General features: G+C 32.3%; 1 protein-coding gene across 11 annotated transcripts in view; it reads right to left on the bottom strand.

Moving 5' to 3' along the window:
* Positions 1 to 2,646: 2,646 nt before the first annotated feature.
* The window catches only part of NAA30 (N-alpha-acetyltransferase 30, NatC catalytic subunit), a 59,320-nt gene continuing 38,794 nt past the window's right edge, over positions 2,647 to 23,172 (bottom strand). For 9 of the 11 annotated variants that reach the window (XM_056810804.1, XM_056810803.1, XM_056810800.1 and 6 more), the window contains 4 exons: positions 18,860 to 18,983; positions 16,845 to 16,895; positions 15,582 to 15,637; positions 2,647 to 6,239 (listed from right to left, as the gene is read on the bottom strand). In XM_056810804.1, coding sequence (XP_056666782.1) covers positions 6,102 to 6,239; positions 15,582 to 15,637; positions 16,845 to 16,895; positions 18,860 to 18,983 — 369 coding nt within the window. In that variant the 3' untranslated portion in view covers positions 2,647 to 6,101. The remainder of the gene's footprint in view (positions 6,240 to 15,581; positions 15,638 to 16,844; positions 16,896 to 18,859; positions 18,984 to 23,172) is intronic. The other 2 variants (XM_056810809.1, XM_007472939.3) reach the window with 1 other exon arrangement.

The following is a 23,172-nucleotide window of genomic DNA, read 5'->3' as shown; positions in this document are numbered from 1 at the left end:
TCAGTTTACCAATTAATAAAATCTCCAAGTTAATTTATTTTTACAATTTGTTTAAAAATTGAGCTCTCCTAGCACATTTTAAATTATTTTATTTACAGAAATTTACACACAAGTTTCAGGAACATATCTATTGGGAGAAAAAAATATGAGGTATATATCCACACAGTGAACATCAGCTATCTTATAACAGAAAATCCATTATCTAAAACATTATATATATATATATGTATATATATATATATATATATATTACTATTTGGCATAATATACCGTTCCTCAAATGGAAAATATCATAGGATCAAGTTCTCCCACTTTAAAATTAACATCTTTTTTCTTATTTTTAGTAGTTGGAGAGAACTATTGAGTGACTATACTGTTTAGAATGATTAAAAGCTAAAATACTCCCCCCATAGAAGTAAAAAAGAAAAAAGAAACAATGGTCCACTGTGTACCAATATTCACAGCAGCACTTTTTATGGTAGTTACTGGAAACAAGGTGGGTACCCATCAATTGGGAAATGACTAAACAAAGTATGGTATATGAGTATAATGGAATATTATCCAGTAAAAAATTAATTACAAAAGTGAACTCAGAGAAACATTAGATCATATGAACCGATGCAGTGGGAAATAAGTGGAACAAAACTATGAAAATGACAAATATACAATTCAAATAAAAAGGTCACCAACAGGGAGCTAGACTTTCGAGTAGCGGAAAAACCAATAAGGGTCCCTAGAGAACAAATAATAAAATATACCTCCTTCCCCATAGCAGTGGGATAATGTAATTGCAGGGTAGAATGTTGTACATATTATCAGGGAAGGTCACTGAATTGGCTGTTTTTGTTTTAACTTGTTTTCTTATGAGGATGTACGGTTCAATTTGGGAGTAGGAAAAGGGAGAGAAATTTTCAAAAATACAGAAAAGACATCAATAAAAATTAAAAAAATCCTAACACATTTTAGTGCCTTATATTTCTAGCATAAGTTTTTCAAGAATGTAAAATATAGGCTTGCTTTTATACACAAAGATTAAACTGATTCAAAATTAAAAGAACATGAGGTTTGAGCTGTTTTTTCAGGACCAGCTATTGGTGGTTCTGGCTATCCACCCACCCACCCACTCTTTGAATTTGTTCCCTTGAGATTTAATGCACCGATTTTTAAGATGGCCAACTGGAGTCTAGGTATGCTCTAGCATCATGTCAGAACACTGGCCCCAAGAACTACTTGTACTAGACCAAATTAGTTTTAATCAGCCACAGACTTATAATTTGGGAAACCTATTTTCCAACAATGTGAGTATAGCATACAATTCACGATTCACATGCTACATTATATGCTTTATACTATAGATCGACTCCTACAAAATGATGAATTTTCAAGTATTTAAAATTTTTCTCTAAAATGTAGGATTTCTAAGACTGAATATGAGTGCATTTATAGATTCAAAAGGAAAATATTTCATAAAAATATTTCAGGAAGCAAAACATAGGCACTTAAGGCTGATGTGTTTTGTTTTTTTTTTTCTTTTCTGAAAAGTAGATAACTTCAACATAACCAAAACTAAGGTCCTGCCTTTGGGTAGTTATGTCACAAAACCTTTTAAATCAGGGATAGAAGTTATATGTTAAAAGATTATCAAGATAAATGCAAATTAACTACACATTTTTCCTACCAACAAAAGCAGCTTTTTTCCACCCAGCTTAACATTTTTATGTTACAAATAATGAATACTGAGAGGTTTAAACTCCAATATCCTATTCTCATATATTTTCTTCAAAAGTCAGTCCTCAAAGTGACAGGATTTGCAGCAACTGAAATGACACTAGTTCTGTTAAGATAACAGTTCATTAAGACATTGGTTTCAAGGATTTTTTAAAAATACTTTTGAAAGATCATTATATCTTTGGGTTACATTTTACATTGGTTTCTCTGCCTATAAATGCAAAATATTACATTCCATCAACTTCTTAATTATTCTGATACTAAGAACATTAATTGAATGTATGAAAAATCAATTACTGAAATCTCAGTAAATAAAATTTACATATTCAAATCCTTTCATATGATTTCTAAACAAGAACAATTTGACAAGAGGATTTTTCATACATAAAGGTAAAAAGTCACCCAATACTCACACAGGTGATTAATACTGACAATTCCCAATCTAAGACCAATCTTTTAAAGTCCTTAATAATTACAATGAATGTGCTTATTGAGGCTGTCTGCTTTTTTTTATCTTGAAGCTTCAGCTGACAAGTTACTTAAATTTAGTGATTACTGTGCAAACAAAAAAATATACCTTAGCAACAACATAAAAAATAATAAAAAATATTTATAATTTAAATGATTGAATGCTAACCGCACAGCAAAAGCACCCTGCAGAGCTTATTAATCCTCAATGTAGATGACTCACTTTTCATGTACTCTTTATGGAAAATAAAGCTCATGTAATTAATATTCAGAATGATTATCCAAATTAAGTAAAGCCACTATAAGTAGAAAGTTAATTACTTTTTTTTTTCCTAAGCAGGTTTTCAATTCATTTAAGAAAGAGAAGTGGGGAGGATTCAAGGGATATTGGCTGGATTTTCCTACCTGGCAAAAACAAATCTTCCAATCACAAAAAGGAACACACCTGCATTTAAAAGAAAAATGCAAACACAACTTAACCATGTTTTATTTGACTGCATCTTGTTTAGACAGCTTGCACATTTCAAACTCCATTATAATCCTTTTCTCCAAAGGATAAGGAACAAAAGAAAATAATGCAGCATTATCAAACAGCAGTTCAATATTTTGAAATACACGTGATATTTTATAGATACCCAACTCATATCCAACTCCACTATAATTTATGGTTATGTTTTTACAAACCTGACAGCCCTGTAACATTATAGCACTCAATTTTAGTGATGTCATGGTGCAATGAAAAATAATTTTGAAGCACTATGCCAATTAGAGTATATCTCCACCTCTGGAAAATGAGGGATTTCATGATTTGGGGCCACTGTGATACACATATCCATACTTATACATGTCAGCCAATGCCAGCATACAGTGCAAGGTAAAGTTAAAACATAAGTGACAAAGACAAACCCCTTTGTGTAGACTTGTCAAGCAAATGATAGTTGGGGAGAAATGAGGAGAGGGAAATCCTTAAAACCAAATCTAAAAAGGAAATTAATCATTTCTTTGTTGCTAGTTTTAACTTGAAATACTATTGCATTGTTTTCTGAACTAGGGCTTTATGAGTATTCTGGTCCTAATTCAAGAATTACAATCAGATCACACATCAACCATGAGAGTACATACCCATTAGCTTCTTTTAATGCTAACATGCACAAGCTTCTTTATAGCCTGTAATGAAACTATGCACTGTGGAAACTGCCAAACTGTAAATCTTTAATAGGCAATACTCTTTTAAAAGAAAGTTGTACCCATTTTGCTCAGTTTTAGCTATGTGATTTTCAGTGTCATTTATAAATACAAACTCAATGGTACTATAATTATATTCAAATGAAAGTCCAGTACCTCAAAATAATGGGCCTAATACTGTAAAATCAGGGGAAAAAACTCTAATTTACCCTCCCCAAATATCCATTTTAAAGGCTAAAATTATTTGAACTGAATGGGGTTTTAATTTTGATAGTGGGTTGTTACAGTTCAATAATTTCAATTGGGCAAAATAATTTTTGTGTGTAGAAAAAAATGTCTCAAATATGCACAGGATATGTTGAATAATTGTGTTACCATGCAACTTTTCAACTTAAGTTATGTGATTAAGGCTTTGTCTACATAATGCCAAAACAACCAACGGATTCAGTCAGTTCAGTGAAACTGGTCAATCTGAAAGAAAAAAGGTCTATATCCATTATTTCACTGACTTGACAAATTAAAATGCTAGTATGATTTGTGTAGAGGCAGAAATTTTGCCTTCCTCCTTACAACTCTGCATGACAGTGGTCAAATTCCACTAAGTATTCACTAACTTATAAAAGCATTCACTTCTGAACCATCAATTTAAAAAAGTAATGAACTAATCTTAAGGACTTCTGTGCAATCAGTCTGTTGTTTCAATTCAACTTCCCCTTATAGTTAAAATATAAAAAGTACCACTATGATTGGTAGTATTCATATCATTAAATGCCAGGGCCTAAATGAAAACTGCCAGGTTATCCTTAAAAAAGGATTCTGTTCTAAAGGATGTCACCCTTACAGTGCTATGTGAGTTCATGTGCACCAATCCTATTTTTTTTTATTGTACTTGTTGTTTTGACAATGGGGCCTTTAAAAATGGTGCCAGATGAATAGGATGTGGCAGTCTTAATAATAAAATCTCTTTAGAACAAAGACAAATGAACCCACAAGCAGAATTTTAAAAAAATTTTCACCATATATATAAACTGATAATTTTATTTGAAAAGTGCTTGTTCACTTCAAATGCATTCTACTGAGCAAAGAGTAGCTTTCCTTTAATTTTTTTTTCCTGAAAGTGGAACTTTTTCAAATGTTAATGGAGGTAGGGTTTTCTTTAATGTACAGTAATTATAGTGATTTAAAAAAATAAAATTAAAACCAAATCCTAACAGTATAGGTATATAGTAAGGCAAATCTGAATTCTGAAAAAGCATGTTTTCTATAGAACATTCTTCATAGTGAGTGCATCCCTTCCATGGATACTTCAGGTTTTCCAGTTACAGGAATAAGCCAATACTGGTTTATTGCTAAAACTGAAAAACAATTTATTTTTAATAAGCTGTTATATTGTGCCAATTGATAAGTTAGCAAAACACAAGGAAGCCAGTGATGATTGGTGGATCACACAGTGATCACCATGATTGATGATTTTTTGACAAGTCTTGTAACTCATTCAAAAAAGGATGTACACTCTTTTTCCCTTTTCATTTTTAGGAGGGAGAAAAAAAAAAGATAGCTCCTCCCCCAGAACTTGCTCACATAGCTTAGAGGAAAAAAAAAAAGCAGCTGAAATGGATAAAATACACCTTGAAATTTATTTCCAAGACCAAGAACTGAATATCAAAGCATTTTAGAACACTGAAGCAATCTGGATCCAAATCAAGTGAAAAAAAGTTCCAACTGCTTTATAAAAGCTGTTTTTCACAGCTCGTAGCAATAATTTTGATTAAATAAAATCATACCAATTTACATTAATTTTCTATTCTTTTCCAAAAATCCCTATCAAAAAGAAAAAGTGCATCCAAACCCAGCAATTTACTGGAGCCTTCAAGTTCCCACCCTTTTCACCCCTACACCGTTTTAGCAACTATTTAAGAATTTTCCAAACAGCTTCTATTTTTGTTGTTGTTGTTGTATAAGAATAGCTCTGTCTCTTGCCTGGGAAAAGTATCCAAATTATAAAATCTGAAATAATTTATTATCAAATTCAGAATTTAAATAAAAGCAGTTTTCTTGCAAAGACATTTTTAAAGGAAATAAAAAGAAAGCATGCACTAAAAAATTAGAGATAAAGACAAATATACTTATCTATACAGGCACTGGGAGACGCAATTTAATTGTTACTGTTACTCATTGTAACACACACACCCCACCCTACAATACACTTTTTTCATTCACTAATCACTGAGGTACCAATATTCAAAAATGGAAAATTCAATATTGAAAAATAAAACCTAAAATTGAAGCTTTCCCTCCCCCCAGAAAACTATGGCAAGTTTTGTATGAAATGTTAGTATACTTAGAGAATTTTACAATCTAAATTGGCTTTTTTTCAGGAACAAAAATTATGTTCCACATACAGGTTCTGTGATAAAATGTTCACTGTGTATATAACGTTGTCAGTAGACTTGCAAATGAACAAACAAATCTTGGCTAGCAACTGGCACATCTTGCTGGTACCAAAAGAACTTTTGAAGTTTGAAATAATCTTTTAATTCAGAACAAATGTGCCATGCCATAGTGCAACAAATATGTGCGACACTCAATGAGACACTGACAGGTAAGAGCTGCATGGAAATTACGAAATCCACCTGCAAAGCAATTCTGTACAAATTGCATTGCATGCAAAGGCCGACTGTGCGCTGTTGGGAAGTTGTTCCTTCATGTCATAGTTTCTTTTAACGCAGCCATAGTTTAAGACGCAGTGCATCAACTCCATTTAAATAGTATCTGAACAGCCTTTTATCTCGCACAAAACCAAGATTTTCATAAAGTTTCAAAGCAGATTTATTTGTTATTTCGGTTTCCAAGACAACCTTTAAAGAAATGAGAAAAAGCTTTATTAGTTATTTCAAAATTAACAATGTGAAAACTCAATTGTTTGATCTGAGTAAAATCTGACAGTGTAGTACACAAAACAGTTGTTTAATATTACTGAACCCAATAGCTGTAACAGCAAATCAATGTAGTTTACACATTTTTCTTTCCTCAAAAAATTTCAGAAAGCAAACTAGTTTAGGAAAAAAGAGAAAGATGTAAAGATTTATCCTTAAATTTTTCTTATTTCTCCTATCAAAATATAATTTTACCCCAACACTAACAGATTTGCCTGGAAAACAAATATACCAAAATTCAACCTAAAGAGATAGCATGAAATTTCTACCCTGGATATATGAAGTGTCTATTAGACATTCCTAGTTTAGTAATGAAGAAAAGTGAAAATGGATCACCGTTGACACGTCAGGATGCAGCAATTTCAAATTCCTCCTAACACTTTTTATGTGTTTTTTCTTTATAAATTTCATCTTCTTATAAAAAGGTAAATTCAAAAGTGATGCTTTAATTCAATTTCTTTTGTCAGTGAAAAGGAACTAAATAAAAACTTAGAAATGTACATAAAGTTATCTCTAATAGCCTTCATAAGACATTTAACATATGAGTGGCAAAAGCCCAGCAAGTCAGTAAGGAGAATTGCTTAAGAGAATATTGAGCAAAAAAATTGTTTAAGAGAGTATATACATATAGAAAAATAAAGATCTATATCTATATATTAAATAATATCCAGGTTAGCATCTATTTATTTGGGGAGAATAAACAGCACCTATCATTTTAACTTACTAAAATTAATCACCAAACCTGAAGCAAAATGTTGACAGAATCACATCCTAATATATGAATAGGAGACACTTTTTTGGGAAAGAAACCTAAGGCTATCTTTTGCTATATTGGGTCAATGCTTTTATACTTTTCACCATCAGTATATTCAGTACAGAAAGATCTGATTTATATAACTTAATAATACCTTCTGCTGTCACAACTAACTGATCAGAAAGAAGAAGAAAGGATTTATTTTGTTGTACTGGCATAGGGGAAAAGCTTTATGGGTTTTAACAATCACCTCTACTGACCACTAGCTCATTTATTTCCAAGTCTTGAAATAGACAAAGGAATGTAAAAATCACTACCTGTTTGTGCTCCTACTAGGATTACTTTAGGATATAATTTTATTTTTGTATTTTTAAAAAGGAGATCAGTTTATAAGAGAGATAGTATAGCAAAATGAAAAGTTGTGAAGTGGAAAATAGGAAACTGCTCCTAGTTCACTATGACTGAATTATGGGATCTGGGGCAGGTTCATTGACCTTAGTTTCCTATCTATAAAATCAGAGGGGTTTGTACTAGATGTTATCTAAAGTCTCACTATGGACAATGTGGAAAATTAAAAACACGTGAAGATCAGTAAATTACACCCCCCCACCCTTAACAGTAAAGACCATGTTATTAATGTTTCAATACCAAGCACAGAATTACACTGTACAAGTGATGAATCAATACTTGTTGATATAGTAAATATATTCTTCTAAGAATATAATTTTTAAAATTTGGGGGCATTTCACAATTGTTAACATCAAAAACTTGGATTCTACTTTCAGCTGTTTCCTACTATTTTTGTGACCTTGGAAAAGTCACTTACTGTCTCTGAGCCTTAGCTGTAAAATGAATAGATTGAACTTGACAGCCTACAGGGTCCCTTCCAGCTTCAAATTCAAATATATGATTCTGAGGCCTTTTCTTAGTGTCAAAACAAAAGAAAAAACATCCTACTTCTAAGAACATTATTTATTTTTTAAATACCAATTTTACAATATTCTTGGAAAACACAAAAAACTCAAGCAGCAATAACTTCATATACAAGATAATGTACACTACTGACCAACTTCCTTCTCTAGTCTTCATTACTACTTTCTCCTGGTTCTCTCTAGTCTCTTGAGCAACAAAACAGTAGTATTCCTCCATGTTCTGTCCGAAGTACTCTATTCTTTTTTTCTCTCAATGATCTCATTAGCTCCTATGGGTTTAGTTACAATGCAGATGATTCAAAGATCTATATACTGAAGCTCTCCCTGACCTTCAGGCTCCTCTTCCTAACTTCTTATTGGACATTTTAAACTGCATATTCCAGAGACATTTCAAATTCATTATGTCCAAACGGAACTCATTCCATTTCCTCCCAAACTCATCCCTCTTCTACCCCATTTCAGCTGAAGGCAGTACATTCTTTAGTTGCCCAGGTTTATAACCTCCGGGTTATTCTCTCATCCTAAGTATCTAATCAATTGGCAAATCTTCCAACTACCTCTGTAACACCTCTCATGGCTGATAGTCTTCTAATTGGTCTCCCTATCAAAGTCCATCCACAACAGAATAGATTTGACCATGTGACTCGACTCAAACTCCATCAACAACCTATTCCTTCTAAGAGCAAATACAAGCTCCTATGTTGAGCTTTCAAAGTCCTTCATAACCTGAAATCAACATTATCTTTCCAAGCCTACTATATATCACTCTCCCCCCCTCCCATACTCTGCAAGGCAGCTAACCTGACTTCTCTGTTTCTTACACATGGCACTCTAGCTCCCATCTTCATGCCTTTCACTGGCCATTCCCCTTGCCTGGAAGGTACATTTTGTTCTCTCTCTCCCTCTCTCCATACACACACACACACCCTCCCCCCATTACATCACATCTTTTAAGACATAGTTCAAAGGCACTATTTTCTAACATCAAAGCCTTTCCTGATCCCCCTCAAAAAGTATAACTCTCCCTCTATAATATATTTGACAGTCATAGGCTCTGTGTGTGTGTCTATCTGTCTGTCTCTATCCAAGATTACAGAACGATTTCTACTCACTGGAATTGTCTCAACTGGTTACTATATATTGCTCTTTAAAAAAATCTCCAATTTAGAAACATTTTAGAAATTTAACCTTTCAAAAGAAAACTATATAGAGTATTCCAAAAATCGTAGTGCAGTTTTAGGCTAAAAGCTTACAACTGCACAAAGACTTCTAGGATACCTTATCTAATGATAAAAACAGCTTTCGTTTATATAATCCTTCAAAATTTATCTTCCACCTTAGATATTTGATCTCTACACAAATCTCCCCAAGATACAAAAGTATACTGCATAGGGCTGGTCCAGGGATGCATTTATCATCTAAGCAGAGGTTGACAGAGGGTGTTTTTTGACTGTTAAAACTAATGAAATCTATCTATGTAAGTTATGAAAATCATGATGGTGACTTTCACTGGTGTAGAGTATACATACCAACGAAATTATTGATCCTTGAAATTAAGGATCAATTAATAAAGTTTGCAAAAGCTTGAAGTAGATAGTACAAAAGTTAATATCTTCATTTTACACATTAAGAAATTGAGGATCAAAGAGATCTAAGTGAGAGGTGGGATGGTATTGGGGAGGGGGGGGGGGTGAAATGCTAGGTTTGAACCAGTAGACTAATGTTCAAATTTAAGTTCTGCTTCTTAAAACCTGTATTTCTCTATCTACAGCCAGAGGAAAAACTGTGGGAGTAGAAACACGAAGAAAATCAACTGCTTGACTTACATAGGTCGAGGGGGATATGGCTGGGGAGGTAGACTCTAAATGAACATCCTAGTGCAAACACCAACAACGTGAAAATAGGTTCTGATAAAGGACACATATAATACTCAGTGGAATTGCATGTCAGCTATGGGAGGGGTGGGGGGAGAGGAGGGAGGAATAGAAAATTATTTTTGTAACCAAGGAATAATGTTTGAAATTGACCAAATTAAAAAAAATGTTAAAAAAAAGAAAAAACTAAAAAAATGTATATAACTCTAATATTAAAAAAACAAAACAAAAAAAAAACCCAAACCCCCAAAACTGTGTATCTTGGATAAGGCAAATAACCTAAGTATGTTTCCTCATCTGTAAAATAAGAGTGCTGGATGGAGAACCTCTAAGATCCCTCTATTTCTAAATTTAAGTCACTATGACTCATCCAAGATCACATATCTAAATAATGTGGCTGAAATTGAAACAGAAGTTTTCTAATTCCAAGTCTGGGTCCTCTCCAGTAACTCCATGCCATCTGAAAACGCTTATGTACTAAAAAGTTTGTAATCTGAAAAAATAAATATTTGTCAGGTTGGTCAATCCCTTATTAACCATTCCAGTCCTCTCTGGGATGTGTAGGGACAAGAACATGCAAAAGTAAATAATGTATCATGAAGACAAGAGTTGTTTTTTTAATATTCTTATTATTAACATGCCGAAGAGCTCTTTCATTATATCATCAAGCCTTTTAACTTCTTCCGTTGAGGTATGGACACTGATTCTTATTTGACATCACAAGAGTATATATATTATTACCTGGCCAATTCCAAGCCAAATCTGCATAAGAATAATTCATTTCATGTTTATGAAGCAATATAACCCCTTGTTTTAAGCCAATTTTCTCTTTTTACATCATAAATTTCTATTCATTTACATAACTGTAAAATTTCAATAGTCTTTGGGTTGCTGTTGTAATGTATGATCACATTTCATTTTTTAATGTAAAGGCCCTGTAAAAATGATTTTAAAATAGTTGTTAAATTGATATAATGTATATATTATAACATGATTTGGAAGAAAGACATTAGTTTGTTTGATCACTGATGTATTTGGCTTAATTTATTTCTGACCTTGCCTTAAAATGGCAAGGGATAATTTATCATAGCTTAATTAACCATACCATAATTTACCCTTGGGCAACTATATGGTGCAGTGGATAGACTATCAGGTCTGGAGTCAAGAAAATTCATCTCCCTGAGTTCAAATCTGGCCTCAGACATTTACTAGCTGTGTCACCCTAGGCAAATCCCTCTTTGCTCAGTTACATCATCTGAAAAATGAGCTGGAGAAGAAAATAGCAAACCACTCCAGTATCTTTGCCAAAAAAACCCAAATAAGGTCATTAAGAGTCAGCCATGACTGAAACAAATGAACAACTGAATTATCTGTAGATAATTCTTTACTTTTTCAGAATAAATAAAAAATATAAGTAAATGATTTACTACTATAAGCTATTTTGATGGTGGTTATATAGTAAAAGTATATATTGAAATAAAAGTCAAACTATTATGTTTAAAAGCATATATACAACACAGAAGTCTATTCTTAAAAAGAACACAAGCTTATCCTCGCAAGCATACCAAAAAACAAAACAAAAATTCAAATATTTCTAAATTACAGTAATAATTATATGGAATTCTACATTTGTAAATGAAATCTTTACTTCCCAAATGAGTTAATACTGCTATTGCATATATAATTTTTTAGGAGTTAGATAAGGCAATCTAAAATTGATTTAAAAGGCTTCTCTTTTCTCTTGTTTTTGGCTAATTGTTAGGTGGTGCTTGTTGGAATGAGTATCTTTGGCTACAGGGATATGTTTAGGTCTAGATGGATTGAGCAGATAAGGGGCAAAAAAAAGGCAGAGCAGGAAGGAACAGAGATGGCTTGACCAGTCCAAATTATACTGCTGAAAATTATATGTAGTAATCACTGTCTATAAATTCATATTCCTTAATTCTTTGGTCAAAGTTCACTTAAGCTAATAAAAACAAAAATATTCATTATTGACAGTTACTCAATTATTTGACTAAATGAGTAGCATTTATATTCTTGGAAATCAAAACTTTCAAGGTCTTATAACACATTCTTATGTGTAATTTTGTTTCTGTCAAAAATAATATGAATAGCTAATACTGTGATAAATGCAACACTTTTTTTACTTTGTCTACATTGTAATCTTTCAAATATTTTTGTTCATATTGAAGCTTGCCCTTCAAGTTCCTCTATTTCTTGGCATTCTTCTCCTACTTAGAAATGCTCTGAAACAACTTAACATCTGATGTGTAGAAAGTGTTCAAAAACTCCTTCAGAATGAATAAATCAACCTATCAGTTTTCCTATAGCCCCAAGGCAAAGTCTATATATGCAAATTACAAAGAACTAGAACTTTCTAAACATATGAAAGGTATAGGGGGAAAAAATCACTGTATTAAGGACTTTCTAGATCTATGACCCTGGACAAGCCATTTAACCACTGAGTTGTATATGTAAAATAGAGATTGGGTATGCTTAGCAGGGTTTTCTTTCAGCACAAAAAGTTCTGTAATTAACAATTGGGGAGGAGGGGGAGCAGCTAGGTGGCATTGAGAGCCAGTAGGAAAGACTGGAGATCTTGGGTTCAAATTTGGCTTCAGATACTTCTAGCTGTATGACTTCTGACAAGTGATCTCACCCCTACTGCTGTTCCTGTCTTGGAATCAACAAGATAAGGGTTTAAAAAAAATTAGTGAGAAGAAAAAAAAAAAGATATCCAGATTAAGAAACTATTCATAAAAAGAGAAGTCTAAGACAGAAAGCATGTTTAAAAAAAAAATCTTTTAAAAGAAGTTAATTCATGGAATTTGCATATTTCTGGATGAAGTAACATTATCTAATCAGCAGATTCTTTTGCACAATATTATTTCTACAAAAGCATTAGTCTCATTTATCTCCTTGTGTAAATAATTTAGATGTTTAAATTTTAGGTGAAGAACTATAATTTTTGTTTAAATTTTAGGTGAAGAACTATAATTTTGTTTTATGGTTATTACAAAGAGATTATCATAAGGCCATGAACAGAAGGGAAATTTCATCAACTTTCATATGACTGATGTCTACAGGACTATTTTCTATATAGCTATATTCAAAATGCTCTAGGTTTAATAGTTAGGATTATATTGCAGGGTGACTACATTTGGGAACATAAGACTATTTCTCTATAATTAAGTCCCTTTTGTTTTTAGGAACTGGCTATCAAAGGTTCTGATTACAACACAGCAATTTGTTTTTGCATATTTAAATTGTTCCTCACACTTCCTTCTATGGTCTGTCTTATCCTTTCTTTCCTACAACTCATGCTTTCAGACTAAATTCCCAAAATTTCACAACTTCTTTAGCCTTCCTACTATAAAACAAAATACATTAGAATTCAAGTCAGAAACAAAGTCATTTACTGAGACTCCAACCTTTTCCTAACCACAAATTCACCTCAAATTCATACCTTCTTTCATTTGGAATTTCTAAAAATTGATATCTTCAAGATCCTTAGCTGAAATGAGGAAAAGTCTTATAGGACCAAAATAAAAAGCAAAATAGTTCTGTCTCTTTAAATGATTCATTTTACCATAGAAAAACTGCCCAACCCAGAAAAAGAATCACTTAAACTTTAAAAGGAACCCCACTGTATAAAAACATCTGTGACAGTGAACAACTCATAGTTTTTCACATTTCAAAGTATTAGTGATTGTTGTTTTAAAAGCAATAGAAGGGGGCAGCTAGGTGGCTCACTGGATTGAGAGACAGGAGGTCCTAGGTTTAAATCTGGCTCCTGCCACTTCCTAGTTGTGGGACCCTGGGCAAGTCACTTAACACCCACTGCCCAGGCCTTACCACTCTTCTGCCTTGGAACCAATATTGGTTCCAAGACAGAAAGTAGTAAGGGCTTTAAAAAAAAAAAGCAATCGAAAAAATAAACCAGTGGTGGATAATGCAAATATAAGATATAATAGCCATCTGAAACCATAGTTCCCACTAGATTTTTCAGAACATTCAAAGAAAAATTATTTAGGCATTAACCATATGAACCAGACAGGGAAAAAAAAAGCAATGCATAAGAAAACTAGTATTATAATATTCATTAAGATAATGTCTTATTTGCTAGGGAGTTGGTGGAAATTACCTCTCTACTATTTGGAGAATGGAATATATTCTATTATTCAAAAGTCTTCCCCAGTTTATTTATTATATAGTGATAAATTTTTTTTTAACTTTTTTCCTTAATAGTAATCAAGCCAGCAAGGATATAATGTAATGTTCATGATTCATCTTCCCCAGTTTTCCCCTGAAAACTTCAGTTGTCCGCAATCATCTATCTTTTCAATTTTAAAACAAACTTCATAATTTTCCAAATTGGGAAGTCAACTGTTAAAATTCCCTATGCATGAATTATCCACTTAAAGAATTTTATCCACAGATGATTTTAAATCCCTAAATGTTTCTTTTTTTCTTCTGCTAAATAGCATGTTTTTTGGGATCTCCTCCTTTAAATCTAATTTCCCCTAGTAACTTATAAAAACTCTTTATCAGGAAGATAGACCTGCTGAGGAAAAAAAAATCTGTGTTTTATAAAATTATTTGCTAAAGAGGTGTAAAAGGAAAATGAGTGTTCAAACTAAAAGTTCCCTTCATTTATGATCCTTCTTCAGAAAATTACTAACTCAATATGCTTTCACCATTCCCCTTGTGAAACTCCTGCTACAGTTTCAAAATCTTATCAATTTAGTACTACAATGGAACCCAGGAAATCATCTTCATTTTAGTTCAATCTGAGGCCCACAGAGAAGTGACTCCTTCAATGATATAAAAGTACGAGGTAATTAACAAAGCAACATTGAGAAGCCAACTGAATTTTCTGCCTCTAAATTCAGTTCTTTTTTTTTTTACTACCAAAAGTGGTAGTATAGTTATGAGTTAATACTTTGCTTTTTGAATTTTCTTCTATGCTACCTATTAGAGTCATGATCTTGAGTGAGTTGTTTAACTTGAATCTCAATTATATCACCTACAAAATGAGGATAACACCTGCCCTCCTGATCTTAAAGATTTGCTGTAAAGATCAAAAGAATTAACAAATGTGAGAGTATTATACTTTGTAAACTATAAAGTGCTAAACAAATATATGGTATCATTATTAATACATAAATACTTTTTTCAGGCTACTAACTCCCACCACTTAGCATCATAGTAACATAATATTTATTAAATATCCCCCCCCCCCCAATTTTTGGAGGTTTTTAAAGTCTGAATAGTCTTATCTCTGGGTAGGCAGTTTTCCTCAAAGTGAAAAAAATATTTAATGAGAAATTAAAGTTTATAATTAATTTAGAATAAAAAATATATGAAATGTATCTAGCTCCTTAGTTTGTAATATATTTCACATATATTATCTTACTTAGAAATTCAACATAGGCTGCATTGCTTGACAGTGACATTATTCAATGAAAAGTAAGATTGAGGTAGTAATTTTCTGAGAAAGACATATGGAATTATTATTATTATTCATAATTAAGAAATCAAATTTTTGAATGTTTATTTAAAATACTTACATCAAATCTTACTTTTAACTTTTACTTACATTTCCATTAATATCTCAAAGTATACATGCATAAAATATTAATCTTCCAAAACATGTAAGAAAGTTTATATTATTTAAATCTATTAAACATTTACAGAGACTTACCTCATCACAGTCTCCTTCAACCATGGCATAAATAGCTTTCTTAACCAAGTTAGTACCTAGAATATAGATTTCACTGTTAGTGTTCTCCAGAAATCGTTCTGACTCTAAAATTGTCTTTGGAAAAACAAAAGCACAAAAGAAAAATAAGGATCCATGAGCAGGGCCTAAAACAAACTCACTGTATCTTAAATTCTATAAACCACTGGTCTCACGAACACTAGGCTAATTCGGACAAATCTGTGCAGTGGGTCTAGGATTTAAAGCTGGAGACAAGGATACACTAAAGCCAGGCAGTATGTACTTAAGTATGATCTTAGGGGATATTATAATCTAGGTAAAAGGATGCCCTACCATATGCTGATCCATTATGTCATATAGTTAAGTAACCAACTTGCTTATTGATATTTTTGGTAATGTAAGTTTCAGAAAGAGTCTAAACTTAAAATGTCTTTATGTAAAACAATATTTATTCCAAAATAAACTGGATTTTTTAATATACTACTTTAAATTACTTAACTATAACATCGAAGATTCTTCCTTTTTAAATTTTTCCCTCTTTCCCCTCCACTTGCCCAACACACCCCATATCCAAAGTACAGGGTTACCAAATAAAAGGGTCTTTCTCCTTCAACCTTCTGCCTATTCCTTTTCTCCTTTCCTCATTCCCATCCTTAAGAAGAAATCACCCAGTATTTCCAAGACATATCTTTAAGGACAATCCCTCCCCAATCCCTTGACCATGCCCTGCAGAGTAGATATGGTTTCTCATAGCACTTGGATGAGCTAGGAGTTTACCAATTACCATCCTCGAGGCCTTACCATCTGCCCTATTACCATCATCTGAACTGCTAATTCATTCTAAGGATTCTTGAGCCTTGTCATCTATCCTGTTGCTGTATGTTTAGGACTTCTGGGCTTTCTTATCCACCCTGCAATGAACCCATCTTTTATGTGTTATCTCCTCCAGTTTGGGGAAGAGTTCACTGAGAAGAGGTTTTTGTCTTGCTTTTCTAATTGTGTCTTTCCCCTCCCTATCTACTACCTAATCTAGCATAATGCTTCACTCTTAGAAAGCACTTTGAAATTGCTTTTTCATTCATTCATTCTTTACACAAACTTCATAAAAGATCAATCACGTAATCATATAAAGTAAGAGTTGTTAATCTGTGAAATTTTTACTAATATAGACAGCTGCATGTAACTTTTCCTGTTATATCACTGATATATTTGCATTTTTAAACTAGAAAAAAACAAAATATTTACATTTATGTTCAGTTGTATTAATAGGTTTCAAAGGAATTTTCTGGAATCTTTCTGAAAAATATGCCAAAGGTACAAAAATTAAGTAGTGTCAGGAAATGGTCAAAATATCAAAATGAATCATAAAGGTTCAAAAGAGCTATTATTTAATTAGCTGCTGGGACCTCCTCCTCAAATGTTACCAGTACTTAAATACATAGAAATCAAGTCTTTTGTCTACAGAGTAAGTTCTAAATGATAAAATTTTAATTTTCTTTATAGCTTTCCAGTCTACCCTAATCATGTTGTATTTTTATGTTGGCTAGTAGACTTAGCTCAAAAGTTTTAGGAAACCAAAATTACAAAAAAAGAGGCATGTGGGTACATTGGATAGGATGCTAGACCTAAAGTCAAGAATACCTGAGATCAAATCCAGCATCACTTATTAGCTGAGTGATCCTGGGCAAGTCACTTAACTCCTGTCTACCTCAGATTCTCATCTTTAATATGAAGACAATAGTACCTATTTCCCTCGGGAGTTATGAGGACAAAATTAGCACTTTGGAAATCTTGAAGTGCTCTACAAATACTATCATCAACAATGACACTTTATAGTGAAATTGTGAACTATTAACAAAGCCCAAAGATAAAAAACAAAAACAAAAAAATACAGATATGATCAGTTCCTCTAGGAAGACTCATGCAAGCTGCCAATGGAAATTACTTGGGAATCCATATCGTTCACCCTCATCTTGCCTTCTATTTCTGTGCTTTTGTCTATAGCACAACTTATGCTTGGAAAATCTACCTCTTCCGTAATTTGCCTCCTTTAAGGCTTAGGTCTTCCAAGATGGCTTCTAGGATCCCACCCCAACCTGAAGGGACCTCTTCTTCTTAACTTTCTCAGGTAACTCTACTGTATCTTCTCTATCAGCTTAACTAATGAAAAGCCTAAAATGATTTACACTTTACTTCTTCTCCCCTTCACAGAAAAAAAAAATTAAGTTCCTTCAAGATAGGGATATCATTTTTCTTCTTTATATCCCCAGAGACTTACAAAATAGAATACATGTGTTTGTTGAATTGAATTTCATGAAAGTCCCTAAATCATTACTGCTTTAGTGGTAAAATAAGTCTCCAATATATTCAGAAAACCCTTCCCTGTGGATTCCTCCATCACAACAAACAAATAACCCAGTGTTATATGGATATGTTTTTGACAGAAGTCACAGAAAAAAAGGACAAGTTTTGAAATTGTAAAATACATCAATTTTTATTTCTTCACCTTTCCGAGTCTTCCTTCTATTTATAAGAGTTGCTAGTGATTACTATTTGGTGCTAGTGAGACCTGAACAAAAATTGTATCCATTATCTGAGGTAAGTAAATTGAAGTTTTCTTAAGGACAAATATCAAATACAACTACAACTCTGCGAAGCCTGTAGCATATATTATAAGTCAAAACATCTTAAATGTTTCAAAGGTATTTACAGGTGGAAAAGCTCTCCAGAGGCTTAGAACAGAAATTCTTTATATGTGTTCCTTCAAGATCCAACTCAGTTGAGTTTCTATATGAAGCCACCTTCCCTGATCTTCCCTAACTGATAGTTATCTCTCACTCCACATTTCTCTATAGCACTTTCACTGGCCCTCTCCTTTATTCTTAGCATACTCTTTCCTTTGTATCCATGGTTTTCTGTGTATGCTCTTCCTGTTAACTGTGAATTCCCCTAGAATAAGGTTGTATCATATTTACATATCCCAAGCACCTAGATAGGATCTTATATATCACAGGTGTTTAAAAATATATATATGAATTAAGTTGAAAAGCATAAAAGAAAAAAAAATTTAAATACCTTAAGTAAAAAATGAGATCTTGTTAAGTATACTGAAAGGGTGTCAGATAGATTTAGCTTATTTTCCCTAGTTTCATAGGCTCATTTCTAAATATCATTTTCATTTTTACTAGCCTTTGGTTTCAAAACTTGTAAGTACCCAATCGCTTCTTTAACTACATGAATAAAAAATTTGTTTTTCTTACCAATGCCATTTCTTCTGTATTTGGAATCCACTGCTAACATGGCTATATAACCTCTGCGGAACATCTTTTTGTGCATATCCAACTTGCAAACGATGGCACCTACACACTCCTCCCCTACCACGGCCTTAAAAATAAATGAATATTTATGAAATATATATTCTCATCAGACACAATACATTTCTACAATCAAATAGCTCTAAATATCTGAATATTTTTTAGCCAAGAACCTCAAAATAATGATAGTCTAATCAAGTCAGAATTTCCTTAAAAATTATAACCTAGGACACCCTGTGACTTGCCTGTCTTATTATATTATGCTTATTGACAGCCTGAAAAACAGGTCAGCTAGAATATCTTGCACAATGTACGTGTTGAGTAACTAGTGATTTGACAATGAAACAAATAAGAATTATAAAATTTGCATGAATCATGATAAGCTAATATTACTGACTTTTGGGGACAGAAAGGAGAAAGAATATATGTAGAAAAGAGAGAAACCACTGATTCAGGACACCTGAGTATGAACCATAGGCTTAATTCCAATACTCTACATTAGCCTTTACATCATATGGACTTTTTACTAACATGTTTAATGGAAAGGGCAAATATAATTATATTGGAATAAAAGTGCATAGCATATTACTTCAACCATATTAGGGTCTTTTCTTTAAAAAAATGTGTCTTTACTCAGCTGCCACTCACTTTTTAAGAAAATGGATATACCCAAATGTGCTATTATAAAATATAAATTTTACTCCTGCCTTTACTACCTAGAAAAGAATTCATTGAGAGAAAAATACATTTAAAAGGATATGTTATTTAGTAACTAAAATTCTTTTGAGATTCAAGTGTCAAAAAGACCACATGTAAGGCAGCCTAATCTATAAGGCGATCTTAAATCATAGGCCATGAGAACACTATCGTGAGGAAGTTCTGGCATATGAATTTTAAGGTTTTAAGCTTAATAGTGCTTCTCAGTTTTTCTAGAACTTTGTTTTTTAAAAAGTTTATTAGCTGAATTTATAGGAGTCTTAATTAATAGTATTGAAGAGATGCTCCACATAATTCCAGTCACAAAAAGTTTGAGTCATGCTGGGTTTTAACAAATTTCATCATAACAGTCTCTCCACCCATTCATTGACTGGCGTGGATGAGCTGTGATTTGTCTTCATTTTGTTCTTAAGACAGAAAAAGTTCAGTGTAAGAAAACACAAAACATTGTTACTTTAAAAAATCATCTTCCATCTCTAAATCAATGACCCAACAAACCTTTTTTTTTTTAAAGAATTATATAGAATACAAATGATTAGACTGTGGCTTCTGAATCTTTTATCCTAAATTCCCTGTCAGTTAAAATATATTTGAATATCTCATATAATTATTTGTTTTATCACAGTTCCCAAGCTATTTAGTACTTACAAAACCCTGAAGTTTTATTTGTGCTTTCATAACTTGAAACAAATTAATATATGATTCATTTTGATTTTTTAAAAACCAAAATTCTTTTGCTATTAAGATTTAATGGTTAGTTTCATTCCAGAGGAAACTGTATACTAAGCCTGGATCCTGTGGAAAAAATAGAATATTATAATCATGATGGGCTCTTCTCCAGAATAATGCAAGCACATTAAGGGCAGAGATTATGTCTTCTTTTCTTTTTTTTTTACATTTGTATTCCCAATGCCTTGTACATAATTAAGAGCTCAATAAATGTTTGTTGAATGAAACTCCTGTAACAATGATGAAAAATTACATAGAACGCATATCTTATATAGTAAAATGTATTTACAACATGACCTCAATAAAAGTACAACTACACAAAATAGCATTTGACTGAAATTGTAATTCATTTTAAAACTTAAAAGAAAAATAAATTACAGTTTTTAGAGAAAAAATGAGAGATAAAAGCAATACTAAAAATAATCTGAATTAATCAACTTGCTTATTAGGAAAAATATTGATGCTAACCCACATAAATTGACATAATATTAAAAAAAAATCAACAGACATACATTAGTATTGATTTCCTTGAGTTGTAACTTTTAAATAGGAAAATGTCCATATAATTTACTATACTTATCTAGAAAATTATGACAAATACTAGAAGAGACTTCTGGAATTAACCCAGTTTATATAAATAAAATTTTAATAAGTCTCTTATCTCTCTAAGACTCAAAACTGTAATCGCTTAACTGGAGTACTGAAGTCATCAAAAACACTAAATCTAATACACCTTACTATTAACAATTAGATTGAATTCACTCAGTCTATCTCTAATCCATTAGTCAAGCAGAAATAAGCAGACAAAATACTTGTGTATCATTTTCAAGAATAAAAACTCCATTTTATACAAAAAAGTCCAAAATCTAATATAAATGAAAAAAAATTTTTTTTGCAAAATATTAGTAACAAAGTTTATTAATCTTAAAAAGCTTCTGGCTCAAATCTTAAAGAACTGCTAAGGATATGTCCATTTTAAATTGGAATTGGGGGCAGCTGGGTGGATTAGTGGATTGAGAGCTGGACCCAGAGACTAGAGGTCATGGGTTCAGATTTGGCCTCAGATACTTCCTAGCTGTGTGACCCTGGGTAAGTCACTTAACCCCTATGCCTAGCCCTTACTGCTCTTCTGCCTTAGAACCAATACCCAGTATTGATTCTAAGACAGAAGGTAAGAGTTTAAAAAAAAATTAAATTGGAATAATTTTGTTAAGATTAAAATGATATTTGAACAATCTAGACTTCATTGATTCCAAATAAATTTGGATTTCCAAATTCTGAATCCAAAAACTTTTGAACATACACTCTGAATCTATTACTATTGATTTTTCTAAGTACAGAAAATTATCTTTGAAATACAACTTAAAAAAGATCAGTGCAATTAACCCGAGAGCAATCACAAAGAATATAAATTGGACAATTATATGGACTTGTTCACAAATCTAGGGAAAAACCAACTGAAGCTTTGGATCATGCATGTTTAAAACAAATAAAATAAAGTAGTACTTTTATAAATCTAACACATGTACAGAACTCATTACCATAGGACACATATTTGGAAGTAATTTTCAAAAAAGTTTTAGATAAATTCAAGGATGGTTATAAAAAGAAATATATAAAACCGCTTTGTCAATTCAAATAATTTTTATGGTTTCTGCTATTTTAATGCTATCTTCTTTTAATCCATTAGAGGTTAAGGACATCGTTAGGGGCATAAGCTATATTCAACTTCATTTATGGTCATAAGATACACAGGCTTAGGAAGAGACAGTACAAAACAGTGGCGAAATGGCTGGTCATGGAGTCAGGAAAAACTGGGTTCAACTCCTGCCTCCCTTAATAGCTGTGTTGACCATGGGAAACTGGATTAGCATTTCAATGTCTCAAACCATTTTCCAAGGGTAGGTATTTTGAAAGGAAATAAGATTACCTCTTCTATAGAACCAAAATTAAAAGAAAAAACACATAGCTCCAAGGAATCTTTGAGATTATATTACATATTGATTTTACAGAAGGGGAAACAAACCCCAGAGAGGTTAAGTAACTTACTTAATGTGGCACAAGGCATAATAGGTCCCACAGTTCAATCAAGATACTGTGATTGATAAAGAGGCATAAAGGAGAAAAATAGAGACAGTGAAGAGTCTTAAGACCAGATCAAGCAATAGGCTGAAAAAATTAAGATATGATAGATATCTTCAAGTATCTGAAAGGGCTGATGTGATGAGTAAATTTATCCCGGATGATCACTTGTTGGGAAGATTCCTATACAGGTAACCTGTTGGATGAAATAGACTCTAAAAGTCCCCTCCAAAACCAAGATTCTTTAATTCCCCACCTGATGTTCTTTCTAATCTACCATTTGCCTGCTCTTGGATCTAAATTTTCATCAGGAGATACAGTATCATCCAGCAATCAAAAGCCTTGGGCTGCCACTATATGACCTTAGTCAACACAAACTCTATGGGTTTCAGTTTCTTCATTTGTGGGAAAATAAAGTTAATCTACAGTTTCTAACAATTCCTAAAACCTGCAACTACGTACAAATTTGAATTTATCTTTAATAGCTCTAGTTCTTAATGGAAAATCTAAATTTTTAAAACTTCCATAAAAGGAACACTAAGTTCTAACTGGACTCTAATCTTCACTGCTTAAAGAGCTAAATATGCAAACAAATCTTGCATTGGGAAATCCCAATTATTGGATATTAAGCCTTTGTCCCTAAAAATTAGCAGGAAAATCAAATGCCCTATAAAAATCATGACCCATGTCTTCAGTATTTACTACAAAAACCTTTCCTTTAGAACTTATAG

This window comes from Monodelphis domestica, chromosome 1, assembly GCF_027887165.1.
Source record: "Monodelphis domestica isolate mMonDom1 chromosome 1, mMonDom1.pri, whole genome shotgun sequence".
NCBI lineage: Eukaryota > Metazoa > Chordata > Mammalia > Didelphimorphia > Didelphidae > Monodelphis > Monodelphis domestica.
The sequence above is the reverse complement of the archived record's forward strand: the minus strand, read 5'-3'. Positions and strand labels throughout refer to the sequence as shown.